This window comes from Nestor notabilis, unplaced genomic scaffold (assembly GCF_000696875.1).
Source record: "Nestor notabilis isolate BGI_N333 unplaced genomic scaffold, ASM69687v1 scaffold31608, whole genome shotgun sequence".
In the NCBI taxonomy this organism is placed as follows: Eukaryota; Metazoa; Chordata; class Aves; order Psittaciformes; family Psittacidae; genus Nestor; species Nestor notabilis.
Genome location: NW_009941117.1, coordinates 1 through 14041, shown reverse-complemented (window position 1 = coordinate 14041; position 14041 = coordinate 1). Strand labels below are relative to the sequence as shown.

Sequence of the window (14041 nt, the reverse complement as noted above, 5' to 3'; positions counted from 1 at the left end):
TGCAGCCTCACCAGTGCCCAGTGCAAGGGGACGATCACTGCACTGGTCCAGACCTGCTTTGGCTCCATCTCTGCCCTGGTGACCGTGGCTCAGGACCCAAGGGCAGCTGCAGCCTGAGAGAGCAGTGATGTGCACATGTATGTGTGCCCGTGTTACACGCATGTCCCTAATGCCCTATGTACACACTTGCAGAGGGAAGTGACTCACACTCTGGTGGGGTCAGAGCAGAACCTGCTCCATGTCTGGGGCTGGAGCCGAGGCCATGGCTCTGAGCTAGATCCGTGGCCAGGGCCCTGCACTCCCCCAGCCCTCGCAGGCTCCATCACTCCCCCACCGTTATTCCCAAGTTCTGACAAACCTGTTCTGGGAACACCCACAGTCTGTTCCCAGCCTATTTCCTGCAAGGTTTGTACCTCATTTATGCCGACACACCGACTCGTTTCGACGTACACGTCTGCTGCCTCTCATCTATTCCTGCCCGCCTCCAGCCTCCTTTTGTTTCCCTCTTTCCTGGTGAATCCAGTGCAGAGCTGCTCTCCCTGAAAGGAAAATAATGTGTTATCACCTCTGCTGCCACCAGAGCTGCTCTTACCACGTGGCAGCAGCGCTGGTGGGAGATGCAGAGTCATTTCGGATGGCTTTGGGGGGAGAATAACATGATTTCTCCTTCCCTCCCCAGGCTGCAGCGCTCTGTCAAAGGGGCTCACCACACTGGCAGGGATCAGGTCTGCTGCAGGGGAATGGAGGAGAGGTTTTCACTCCTCCTTCTGCCAAGGGTTTGCCAAGCATTGAATTTGGGGAACCAAACCCTTTCCTGAGCCCAGGTTGGTACCCGATTCCCAAATAAAACTGGTCCCAAAGACGAGAGGGGAACACACCACCCTTCAGTGCAGTCTTGGCCTGGTACTCTTGGAAAGCAGCGTTCCCATTCCCATCAGAAAAGGAAAATGCCATGTGTTTTGCAGAAAATGGGAAGGGTTTTACCAAACAGGGTCACTTTTCCATCCTTAAAAACCAAAGAGGTAACCCCATGGTGAGCAAAGGCTTCTTATTGCTTATTTTATCAAATAGAAGTAAGAATCCAGGTGGAACAGCCCCACCGACAGGGTCTTCACAAATACACCAGGACACCAACATCTCCATCCTTCCAAATTGTAAGAAAATCCCCCCAAACACTGACTCTGAGAAGGAGAACCCAGAGTTTGAGCCTTCAGAACAAACACCAAGGAGCACAGGAAACGTTGTGTTCTGGGGTTTATTGATTTCATGGTAAGAGGGAGGGAATGTACCCACAGCCACCCGTGCGGGTTCAGTGCGCCTGGAAAACACCACCACATGACAGTGCAAGTGTTAAAACTCATCCTAAATTAGATAAAAATGCAAAGAACTAGAATATTTCCTTCAACAGCCATTTTTAAATAGGGCTACACATAAATAAAAGGGTTCATCCTAAAGCAAATGTGCTCCATGGAACGTGAAATTGGAGGATTTGCAGGGAAGAGGGTTTTGTCCTGATGCTTATGCAACTCTTCCAGAGGCTGTGTAACCTCCCCCTGCCTGAACATGTGGAAGCAATGCTGGAGGCACTGCCTCACTTAAAATATCAAACACTGGCCATGCTTTGGAAGGAGTCATTTCAAATAGATGAATTTTGGATACAGAGAGCTCAGCAGGTGTCTCTTAACCGGTGGTGTGAGGATTAACATGTGTGTTAGTTCAAATCTGGTCTCCCAGAAAGGTTTTTAAGGACTTTCCTAAAATCCCCCACAATGTAAATCCCTCCCCGCTGTATTTTAGTGATATTTTATTAACAGAATAAGGAACTGCTCATCATCAAACCACACATATTAAAAATAAGCAAGGGAACACATTGGTAACCATGTGTGGCACATGGCACAAGCCTGTTACGCGGTAGTGGCTCCATGGTTTAACAAGATATTAAATCATTTTTCCCCAAAAATCTATTTGCTGGAGAATCAACAATCAGGTTGGTTTTTGGTGGCTTATCTGGCTCTGACCCGAGGTCAGTGAGCGTCGAACATGGGGCCGGCGGTGGCTGTGATGTCGGCAAAGGGAGCACTCTGCCTGAGCCTCACAACCGCCTGCTTCTTCAGCACCAGCAGGATGTAAAACTTGGCTGCAGCCTCTTTCCGGGTGTTTTTCCGACTGAGCTCCCAGAAACTGAAGGAGCTCACCCCGGATCTCTTCAGGTGCTGCAGGAGGGAAGCAGGACAGTCAAGTTGGCTTTTCAGGTGAAGCACATCCGAAATGGTTTTCATCATCTGAACCAACAGAACTGATCACTGCCTGCTCTCTGGGTGCTGGTACCAGCTCTGTCACAGGCAGGTTCCGTCACAGCTAATTAAGGGCTGTTATTTCTTGGGGTTCAATAACTACATTTATAAAAAGATCCCTTCCAACCCAAACCACCCTGTGATCCCATAAGGAGATTTTCTGGCACTTCTGTTGGACCATGTGAGGCACTCAGAATCCTGTTTTCCCAAATAAATACCCAAGAAATCAGCGGCAATAATGCGATCAAGTGTTCAAGGCCTGGTTGGACACAGGGGCTTGGAGCAACCTGCTGTAGTGGAAGGTGTCCCTGCCCATGGCAGGGGGTTGGAACTGGATGAGCTTTTAAAGTCCCTTCTAACACAAACTATCCCGTGATTCCATGATTCCATAAGGAGGAGATTTTCTGACAGGGTCCAAATGAAATCATACCTGGGTTTGGCACCTAATTACAAAACCCGTCACTGGTACCTGTAAGGTTTTTAAGAACTGGAGAGTTCTTTCGTTCCACCTTATTTCTTCACTGTCTTTCCTGTTCCTCATGAGCTCCTTGAGAGGAAGTAGAACAGAAGGTTAGGTGGCACGTGTATGATAACAAGCATGAGAGTTCTAACTGAAAATTCTGGCTGGAACTGGGTATTTTGGTGGCCATACACCAGATATCTGGGACCTCTGACACCTCTGTGGTCACACAAGGCTTTGTGGAACAGAAACGAATGCTAACTGTGTTCTTTCACTACACAGCCCAGGTACAACACCACAGTAGCACTGGGGAAGTGGTCCTGGTGAGCCCTAAGAAGGCAGCTCCACAAGAAGATACTGCTCTGCGTGCCTGGGTTATGACACCATTTGTGCTGGTCAGGGCCCAAAAAGGCTGTTCAAAAATCTGGGTTTAGATTTTGAGTTTAACCTCTGAAGGCGACAGGAAACTGCCCTTGTTTCAGTGTGTCCAAGTATCCTCACAGCCCATGAGTGCAGAACCAGTCTGTTCACAAGCAGCACAATCCCTAAACAAGGAGCTGTTTCCCTCACAGGCTGTAACTTTGGAATGCACAGATCCCTGGTGATCAAACTATAAAGTTTTTGACTGGCAAAATCCATACTAAAGGTGATGTTAGTGCAGCCAAACAAGTTCATGATGCCATCACTGCTTTTTTAATCTATCTGAGAAAGAACAGAGTCTGCACAGGCCAGAGCAGTCAGCCTGGAGCACACATACGTTTGTTAGCTCAGCTTGTGGATTTTCAGCTTCTTGGCCCAGGATGTTGGTCATCAATGAGGAGCTCTCAGACAAAACCATTGCACCCTGCTGCCAGAACAGACAGTGATCAACAGGAGATACAGCTCATGGGTACAGTGTAAATCCCAATGACATAATTCTGCTCCAAGAATGTTTTACAAAATAGTGGAATACTCCCTATTTCTACCACATCTCACCTAGGAAAGGACTTTGCTGTAGTCTTTATCCTACAGCTTATCTGCTCCTACAGGCTTGCTTTGGGCACAGACTCTACATGTTCTGCTACTGTTAGATACAATTTTGTCATGCTTTTCCAACTTTAACGAGCCTCATATTCCCTAAGGAATGCCCTTGTACCTCAGCCTGAGTAAAGACAGCAGAAATAGATGCTCGTTATTGCTTATTTCCTCAGTATGAGACACAAGAGGTAAGTTTTATCCTTTGTAAAGATGATTAGATTGATCTCTGCAGTACAGAAGCTGTATTTCACATTTAGCTTTCATGTGTAATTAGTGATCTGACTGTAATCTATACTGATTAATAGACATTTTAATTAATCATTCATTCATTGTGTCTACCAAAGTGCTTATAAATAAACTTTAATGCCTCTAAATAAACTATCAGCTGCCTCCAGCATCTCTTCAAACAGGTAGTAGGAACTTCTTAACGTGCTTTAAATGGAACCCTGGCACAAAATGAAACCAAGAAATACATTTAGATCTCTAAAACTTAGGGAAACTGCTCACTATAGTTTCACCACACTGATCATCAGTTTCATTTCTGTTATTCTCTGATGGCAACATAACCGAATCATGTCTAATTTTTCTCTCAGTGTCTGAATGAGCTGACTCCTGCAGGAAACTTGGCTCTTCTACTATCAGCATCTCTGTATTAATGAAAAAACAAGGTTTAAGAGGCAATTCCTGGCAGTGTCTGTCCTTAAAAAGACATTGAAACCCGACAGTCACACCCTCCTCAGCAATGTTTGAGAGCAAGAGATGAAAGGAATAAATACTGAATAAATATCATTCCCAATCAGACCATAGAAGAAGAACCTGCCAAGAGAGTTTTCCCCTTTCCTAGAAGTTGACCTTTAGGCACTGCAGGAGGTGGTTCTGCTGATGAACTGAGGCAGACAGATTGTATTTCTAGCAGAGCAAAGGTGTGAAAGTAGATACATCACCTCAGCACATCTAAAATGGGGCATTTCCTCTTGCTTAGTATCAACCCAAACACAACCTTCAAGACACAAATACAAGTTATTGACATGAATTTGGAATCTGGAGAGTGGTTTGGTTAAACTCAGAAGAAGTGGGAAGCTTTTGTTTTGCTTTAAAACAAATCTGCTGTTTGGTAGACAATTACAGAAGCAAAGATGAACCCAAAAATACCTCCTTATGCCATAAGGAAGAAAAAGACTTGAATTTAATTTCTGAACTAAGGAACAAGAGAACAACAAAGTACTTGTAAAAACAAAAAGCCTTTAAAAAAATAAATAATAAACAGACAATTTCCTTAACATTTAAGTGGTTTGGCCTTTTCTTTGTGCAACACTGCCCATTCTCTTAAACCAGAAAATATTTTCCAGCAGCTAATTCTGCAACAACAGAATTAAAGCATTACCTGTGGGCTCTTGCTCTTTCCTTGTTTCCTCCATTTCAGACTCCTTCTGTATTTCATTTCTTCTCATCTTAAATCCATGACTTTTGAAGCATGTTGCAAAGAACTGCAAACAGATATATACACATCACATTGTTTGCAGGAACCAACACAAAGATATCAATCTGAGCTGTGGATCAGTTACTGCAACCCAGAATGTAGGTATTTGAATTAGGTCATTCTAAAAATCTGGATTCTTTATTTATTTTTTAATGATAGCTTTCTGCAGCTTCAACATTGCAGTGAAATCCGTGGAGAAGCATCTTAGGAACAACTTGGATCGGTTTTCCTTGAAGCCAGTCAGTAAAGAAGGATGAAAGAAAGAAACATCTGCAGCTCTGTGTGTGTGAATAACATTCATCCTTGGGAGAATGAGCTGTAGTTCTGTCCCTGGACTCTGAGTGGTGAAGGTGTGCTGCTGTAAACCAGCAGTGCTGGCCTGGAGCCCCTGCTGCCCACCCTCACCAAGCTACACAGCCCCGGAAACTGCAGTCAAGGTAAGGCTGCTGCACATGGCTTACACTGGAGCTCTCCTTATCACCTTTTGCTCTTTATCTTATCACCAGCTGTAAACGTACTACCAGCTTCTTTGAACAATCTGTCAGATACTACACAGGGACAGGAAAGGCTTTGATAGATGATTATATCTGTCTTGAGCAAAAAGAGCAGTAAGGTCCACAGGAAGGGTGGCCCAGCCCATGCTCCCAGGGACCAGAGACCTCCTGGGCCTCTGAAAGGCATATCCTTGAGTGCTCTCCAGCTGGAAGCTTATTCTCCAAGTGGGAAAGCATAAAGCAATATCTGGCTTAAAGTCTCTCCAAAGCCACTAACAATATTATAATGTTTATGCTTCATGTACCTTTAAAGTAAATGTAAGCGAAAGTTGTGGTCTCATGTTGACTAAAGAGCAGAAACAGAACAGAAATAGTAAACCAAAGGAGAAAGTAGAGAAAAACTTGACAGGAAGTTGTTAGTGTACAATCCAACATGTGAAACTGCCACGTTTGCTGTACCAGAGATCCTTGTGTTGATGCTCTGTGATATCCTGGGGGGAAATCTGGGGAGTTCCAGCAGAAATGGGCAGATCTGGAAGACTTTAGGCACTTTAAGAGTGCCTTAAAATTATCTTTACGGTCCTTTCCAACCCAAACCATTCTGTGATTCTATGACTCTATGAAATGAAATTAAATGAAATGTCAGCTCTCGTGTTTCTTTGTCCTCTTTCACTTGGTGGTGGAGAGCTGGAGATGAAAGCCAAAAGCTCTACAGATGGGCTTCCTGAGGGAGCAGTTAGTTGTGAGAGTGTGCAAATAACCATCAGGTATCCCACCCAACACTACTGAAAAATAGGATGTCATGCACCTGGGAAGGAGTTCACAGAAACCCGAGCCTGAAAAACCTCTCACAGTGAGCTCCTAACCTAGCCAGTGATACAAAACCCTGCAAGGACTCGGTCTGTACCATTTGCAGCTTAGCAGGAAGCAGCAGCTGTGTCGTGTGGGACAGGAGTTTATCCACACCTCCAGATTTCTTCCACAGCATTGTCTTTTTGGTTGGGGGTGCAAGGTCTAAGGTGGCCATGATGTCTGTGCAGTTGTTCAGTTGGTTGTACATGGCCTTGCAGGTGAGTTCTTTGTCTACATCCACAAACAACTTCCTCTTTCTTTTGTTCTTTTTCCTCTGGGTGACAGCTGAAAAAAATAAAGTCTAAATAATGTCTATTGACAGAACGCTTAAACACAAAACAGGCACTGGACTCAAACACACAGGCTGCTGACCTCCCAAAGCACCACACAGACCTGAAAACCAAAGTACAAACACATGGGCCACTTCTCCAAAGGTTTTCATGCAGTTCATATAATCTTTGTATTCCTGTACAGGAACTTCACACATGTTTAATGACAGAAGACATATGACTATTGCACTAAAGAACCAGGAACATGAGAATCTAATGAGGACACGTGATATGCCACCAGGACTGAATAAGCTATCTCTAATCCACCAGGAAGTTAATTATTCCAAGAACTGCTGATGTCCTCAGCAGGTTTCATTACCTCCTGATGAATATGTCAGTTTAATCCTTTAGCAGCTGGATTAAGATATATGTAGTAAACAGGAAAGAAAGGCAGAGATTGGTTATATGGGCATAACTTCCTGAATGTTGTTTTGACAGGCTGGAAAATTCCAGAATTCTAAATAATAGTGTCAACATGCATTTGTTGATGCAAACATTCAGCAAGAAACTGGTGATGTGCTGACCTGCAGCATCAATTGGATCAAGGACAAATCCATCATCTTCTTTCAACACAAGTGTTGTTTCAGGCACTAGGTGACCAACTTCCTTACTGGTGGTGTCTGCACAGCAGGACTCAACTGTAAGAAAACCCAGAAAATGACCCAAAGTTTGAGAAATTATTCCCTCTTGTTGAATCACACAACACAGAATGCTATCAGACAAAAAAGATCAGGATTAGAAAACTAGGATTGTGTCTGTAATCTCACAGTTTTAAAGTAACAGTGTGTGGGGGTGTAAGGATTTAATATATCGACAGCTTTTCAGAAATTAATTTCACTGATATCAAACCAAAAGAAGACAAACAACCTTATGATCTTACTGAAGTGTCACTTGTTGACATATGAAGCCAGAAATACTCATAGGTGAAATTCAAAGTTACAGCAAACCCTTACTCAGTTTCCTTTCACCTCCAGAAGTGATCTCCTGCTGTGTAGGCAGCAGGTGGACCAACAGCGTGTCCACCAGGATGTCATACAAAAGCGTTTCTAAGCAATGTCAAGTTACAGACCTGGGATCCCCAGGTGTAATTGAATTATACCTAAAGTGGAGGATGAAGCATATTAGGGGGAAATAAAAGCAAAATAAATGAACTAAGGCTAAAGGGATGAGACGTGGTCAAAAGCTGAGTGTGAGTAACTTGAGGCACTAGTGCAGGAACAGGGGGTTGGTGGGAGGGCAGCAGGGCGGGCGCTGCAGACTCACTGGCTGCGCTGTTCTCTAGTGGATCTTGGGTCAAAGGGAATTCTTCCTCCATAGCAAGAATGTCTTGATCCAGGCCTGTGTGCTCATCCCTCAACAGGATTTCTTAAACACAAGACACATAGTTTTAATCATTCGAAGCCTTAGTAGCCAAGAAATAGCCTGATACAACTTAATGTGACTTATTCAAGGTTAATCCTCGGCAAACAAAACCTGCTTAGCTCCCATGCATGGCTGCAATGGAATGGCTGCCTTCAGCAGTGCAAAGAGGAGAGGGTTACACTTCATTTTGAGTTTCCACCTTTGCTCTGAAAAGTATTATATTGATATTGTTTAAAAGGTATAAATCTAGAAAGGTTTATGTAGCTAATCTAAGCCATAAAGATGTAGAAGCTCCTTTGCTGCCTTTGCTCTTACAATAAGGATAAAAATGCTGCAGTGTTTCACCTTCGAAAATATGAACTAAATAGTTATACATTAAGTATAACTGGAATGCCTTTAATTCTAATAAAACTGAAATATAACCTTTAAAACGTTTTTATTTGGCAATGTCTGGCATAGATTGTCATGTCAGTCATATGTCACAGATTTAATGCTAAGTAGAAAACAAAATAAGCATGAAGCCAACAAGACAAAGACAGAATTCATGTTTGAAAGCAATTGCTTTCACTCTGTCCCCTTTGTTTCCCTGCCAGAATAAAAATATTTGGAAAGAAACTGATCCTGTTTGTCTGTGGCAAACCTACCTATCATATCTACAGCATCCTCCTCATCTCCAAAGCAGTCATGCTCAAAACAGAAGGTCTCCTCACACAGGGCAGACTTGTCCCCATTCACACTCACAGAGTGATCCACGACAAGACTGTTGCTGCTGGTTAAGATGCTGCCATCAAAGAAGCTCTGTTTCCTCAGGGCTTCTGGTTCATCATCTGGATAAAAACAGAATATCCCATGCTTCATCTGCAGGAATCTTTGAAACACGTATTTATCCATTTCCTAATGGTTCAAATCATTTTTAAAAGATTATAAGATACCCCAATGCCTCAAACGGAATAAACAACAAATTGTAGCTAATTCAGTAAAAAGCAGAGTGTTGGGTTTGATTCTCCACATTACATTACTTAGATGGAGTCCTAACACAAAAATTTAAGCATAAAACAGTATGACAGAGGAATCAGCACAAATGCCCTTTTAATAACAGCTTTTCACATGTGGAAAGGACTCAGACTGTACAAAATTTTGCATAAGATACTTTTCCTTATGGAATATTCCTAATTTTTCAACTTCTCTCACCAAAGTTTCTATCACAGAGAAGTAAATTGCTCTCATAATCCTCTGCAAGTGTGATGTCCTCAGCTCTGCTCTGGTTCAAGGTAAAGTGTTCAGCAACATCAATGGCACTGATGGAAAAAACATCACACAGGGTAAAAGGTGAACTGAGACCCACTGAGCATCTAGCTGGAATGTGAAAACTTGCTTCTAAACAGACATCAATCTGATGTTTTATCATAAACCCTCAAAGACAGCTTGTTTTCCATGGCATTGGCAGCACCCTGGCTGATCCTCAAGGAGAGAACATTTTTTCCCCAAGGCTATTTGCAATCGAGCCAGTTACAGTTTTATGGAGGAAATTCACTGCTTTGAATTTCCTCTAAAAGCTAAAAATAAGCATTTGGAAACCAGGTGCTGTGTGTTTATTAACAGTGGTACCTCCAAGCAAGCAGGAGGCCACCACCTGGGCTGGCCAGAGCTCTGTGCAGTCTCCAGTGTACATCATAGAGTGGGGACTGACCCTGCACTGGCCGTGACAGGAGGTACCTGGGAAATCCTAAACAGACCCCATCAAACTGTATTCATGACGAGGTACAGAGAAAGCCACAGTGGGAATCTCTTATCCCAGACCTTTGGGGGCATTAGAGCTATTGCAACATGTCTTGACCTCCTGCTTTCTATCAGTGTTTCTACATCAATGCTGATTTGTGTCAGAAAAGCCAATGAAATATGCTGGCTTTTCATCAGGGGCCAAGCTGACTGCTGCTGATAAAATACACCAGCAGCAAAGAGCCAAAAATTAAATGCAGTTACACAAGGGAGCAGTACAACACAGTGAGGTTACTCACTAGAGCTCCCTTGCTCTTACAACAGGATTTACATTGTCTTCTCTTGAGGTCAGAAAGTGGTTTGCAGGCTTCACTCTGGCAGTCTGAAACCCTGAACTCTAAGTTCATGCATTATTTCATTGTAAAGGTCTGTTGATTAAACAGACTTTGAGGAGCTCAACAAAAGCACAACTCCTGTGACTGCAGTCTCACAAAGCTGACTCAGCATTCAGGAGAATCCAGGTATCAAATCCAAACAATTCCATCTGAGTCTTGATTGGATAACATGAGGATATCTGAAAATACTGAATAAAACTGAGGGAAGCATTTACTTTACATCAGGTAGTGGTGTTTCAAATTCATGAAACTCTTCAGGTAGTGTAATGGACTGGTAAGTAGCCTCATAGCTCTGCTTGGGAAGGTCAACAAAGCCTAGAAGGGACAACAGCACAAAGTAAGTATCAGTAAAATAAAAGTAGTGCTCTCCCACATACGTGTGATGGGCCTATAAACCTGTCAGGAAGGATTGCTGCTGTTCTAATAACAGAAGGGCAAAGCTTAAACCCTGTGTCAACAGGACTCCAAAGTGGAATTTCAATCCTTCCTTTATATATACTTTTGACACCATATTTTTTCCAGATACAGCAGCCTCTGCTGCTACAGGACGTGAGGTACTGTAAATATATGGAGTTTATGAACAGCTACTTGAAGTCCCTGGAAGATTCTCACAGTTGACATTTAGCCTGGAGCCTTCCACACCACTTCAGATGAATTATTGTGTTTTCTTTCCCTCTCCAGTGCCTGCATAACTGCTCCTCAACATCAAATAATTACGAAGTGAGAGTGCAAATACTCAGTAATCAGAGGATCTAGGAACAATTCAGGTGAGAAGGGATTTCCAAAGGTCATCTAATGCAATCTTTTGCTCAGAACAGGGTTAGTTGGTAAGTCAAATCACTTCTGACTATTTCTGATGGAGAATGACAGCATCCCTGGACAGTAACTAGCAATAGGACAAGAGGAAACAGCCTCAAGCTGCAGCAGGGGAGATTGAGACTGGATATTGGGGGGGGGGAGAAAAGCTTCACCAAAAGGGTTGTCAAGCACTGGAACAGGCTGCCCAGGGCAGTGGTGGAGTCACCAACCCTGGAGGTATTTAAAAGACATGTAGATGTGGTGCTTAGTGACATGGTTTAGTGATGACCTTGGCAGTGCTGGGTTAACGGTTGGACTCTATGATCTTAAAGGTCTTTTCCAACCTAAACAATTCCTTAAGCATGTCCTGGAGAATAATGTAGAGTAGGCATTTACTGCTCTGCAAACAGACCAGGTCACGAAGCACATTAGGGCTGACAATGGACACGGGTGTCCTGTTCTTAGCCTTTTATTAGACAACAGTGCCTCCCTGTTTGCTGCCTAAGAATGACAAACATCCAGCCTGTTGGAAAAGGATCCAAGCATCTCTGCTCCCATCTCACTGGCTTCATGGCTGGAGCTCAAAGCACACTCTCAGGTCTGGCACTAACACCCTGTTAGAATGCTGGTGGTGTCATCAGAAATTGAAATCAATTATCTAGCAATGGAGGCTGAACTCAAGCTTCTCCTCATAAGACCACTCACTTAAGATACAGCTTCTTTTGAAGGAGTCAAAGACCTGAGCTGGTATTAAACTAAACATCAGCAGTGTGCCACTTGGTATGTTTGGGATCAATAATGTGTATTTAACAGCAATATCCCAAATTACCTTCTGAAGGACACGGATGGAAAGATGCAGAGCTCTGTACATACCCGGGCGAAAGGCTGTCTTCATTTTTGTCAGAGCTTCACTGCAGTCTGCCATGAGGTACTTGGCTTTCCTGTGGTAAATCCGCACTACTCCAAGGAGTAAGTGTCCAGAGGTTCGCAGAGCTATTGTAAACTGTGATGATGTAAAAAGGTTGTCCAAGAGTTAGGATTTTGGGCAAAAACATTAAAATGGAATTACTGCACAGCAGTGGCAGAGTTCCAGTATCATACACCAATATGGAGCTCTGTGACATTCACCAGGGCTTTGTGCTTATGTGAAGGATCATGAACAGAGCCTAGAAACTTCTAGTTGTTTCTGTTGCTAAACATTGCCATGCTGGAGTGCAAGGCCTGAACTGAAGCTCTCTCATCTCAACTAAGTGCCAAACAGTGTAACACACCCTGAAACAGCAAGTATAAACCAGTGTTTGACACTTGGGTTATTTAACTGAGCAGAAACCATACCTATGCCCTTATTTATGCAAAGTCTTCCTGCACCAAGCACGCTCAGGGTGGTCGTGCTGATGTGAGGGAAAGTAGGGGATATTCACCTACTACCTCTTGGAAAACACTTCCAAATAATATCATTTTAACAGCACTCAATTAATAGTAGCCGTTGCAAGAGAGTGGAATTCAGGCTACCGAGTATCAAGCAGGTATTTTCATGGAGAAAAATATGACAACAAAAATCTGCTTGCACCAGCTGAAAGCTTTGGCTCTCCTGAGCCATCGATTGGTGACAGTGCAAAGCATTCCTCACTGTTCCCTTGGATGCAGTTGCAACGGAGAGGCCAAGGACTGAGTCACAGGTACTCGGCTACCTGCATCTGCTTGCTTGAGTCATACCTTGTCTGGGATGCACAGAGGACTTCAGCCTCCAGGACTGTTCACAGAGCCTCCCATAAGCACCACATATGCTTAATTATGTATTTATCCGCTTATAATGGGGGACCTGGAAGAAGTCCACTGAAAGTGGTTACGAGATGTCAAAAGTTAGTTATTATAAGACCAGCAAATGCATTCCCCTCAAACAGCCTGTGTACCACTTCATCGCTGCTTTATCAGTCCCTTGATATTAGCCACCAACTGACTTCTCCATCTTTTTGAGGCACAAATACCAACGTTCCCAAGTTCTGCAGAACAAGGGGGTCTCTGAAGGAAGACCAGTGTTACCACACTGCACCGATGGGCTTGTGTTGCCTGAGGAATGGCGCAGACCCACTTACCATGATCTCTCAGCCATGGTGCCCTCGGAGCAGTCCCTGGAGCTGCATCCGTGTGTGGTGAAACACGTTTGAATGTACTGCAGCAACATTTGCTTACACTGCACCTAAATGTACGCCACATTTCTCCAGAGGTATAATAGCAACTTAAATATTTATATAACTGCCATTTAACGGTGTTTTATCCAAGAGAGAACTGAGTAAAACCACGAGAGCTTCCCTCACACTGGTTTTGAAATAGAAGTTCATCCCAACGCAAGTCTCCCCCATAGCAGCTCCTGTTCCCTATGGAAGACGGACCCCTCTGCCCCACAGCTTCCCAGAGGCCACCTTCCCCGTTGAACAGCCTACCTTCGGCGAGATGATCTTCTCAATGGTAGCCTCCAGGTTGCACTCAAATATATGAGCCTTGGTGAGCTTCTTCTCCCAGTGCGCTGCGAGCCAGATCCTGGCCAGCGGCCCGCGCTTGGGCACCAGCAAGTTCAGGTAGAACATGGCGCCGGGCTGAGGGGCAGCCCCTGCGCTCCCCCTTCCAGCCAGAGAAGGGATTTAGTGGGGCACGGAGGGGATGGCAGGGATTTAGCAGGACCTGAGGGATGTGGGACACCTCAGCGCGGTGCTGAGGGGACAGTGGGATGTGGTGGGATGTGAGGGGCGGGGGGAGATGTGTCAGGACAAGGGGGAATTCGGTGGGATCCTGAGGGGATGGGGGGGATTTGGCTGCACCCTGAAGGGACAAGGGGGAACT

General features: G+C 44.3%; 1 protein-coding gene across 1 annotated transcript; it reads right to left on the bottom strand.

Moving 5' to 3' along the window:
• Positions 1 to 2024: 2024 nt before the first annotated feature.
• RAD21L1 (RAD21-like 1 (S. pombe)) lies at positions 2025 to 13788 on the bottom strand. Its single transcript, XM_010020712.1, has 13 exons — positions 13645 to 13788; positions 12074 to 12203; positions 10618 to 10717; positions 9480 to 9586; positions 8933 to 9115; positions 8190 to 8291; positions 7451 to 7564; positions 6653 to 6882; positions 5156 to 5258; positions 4279 to 4418; positions 3512 to 3601; positions 2764 to 2841; positions 2025 to 2213 (listed from the first exon to the last, which is right to left on the bottom strand). Exons 1-13 carry the CDS (start codon positions 13786 to 13788, stop codon positions 2025 to 2027), a joined length of 1710 nt encoding a protein of 569 aa, XP_010019014.1.
• Between the last annotated feature and the right edge of the window lie 253 nt (positions 13789 to 14041).

Excerpts from the sequence above, each read along its gene's own strand:
- RAD21L1 (XM_010020712.1), bottom strand. The coding sequence starts at position 13,788 with ATGTTCTACCTGAACTTGCTGGTGCCCAAGCGCGGGCCGCTGGCCAGG. Across the intron at positions 9,587-10,617 it reads ACACCACTACCTGATGTAAA|TGCCATTGATGTTGCTGAAC; the intron begins GTAAATGCTTCC and ends TTTTTCCATCAG. Across the intron at positions 5,259-6,652 it reads TTCCTGCTAAGCTGCAAATG|TTCTTTGCAACATGCTTCAA; the intron begins GTACAGACCGAG and ends ATCTGTTTGCAG.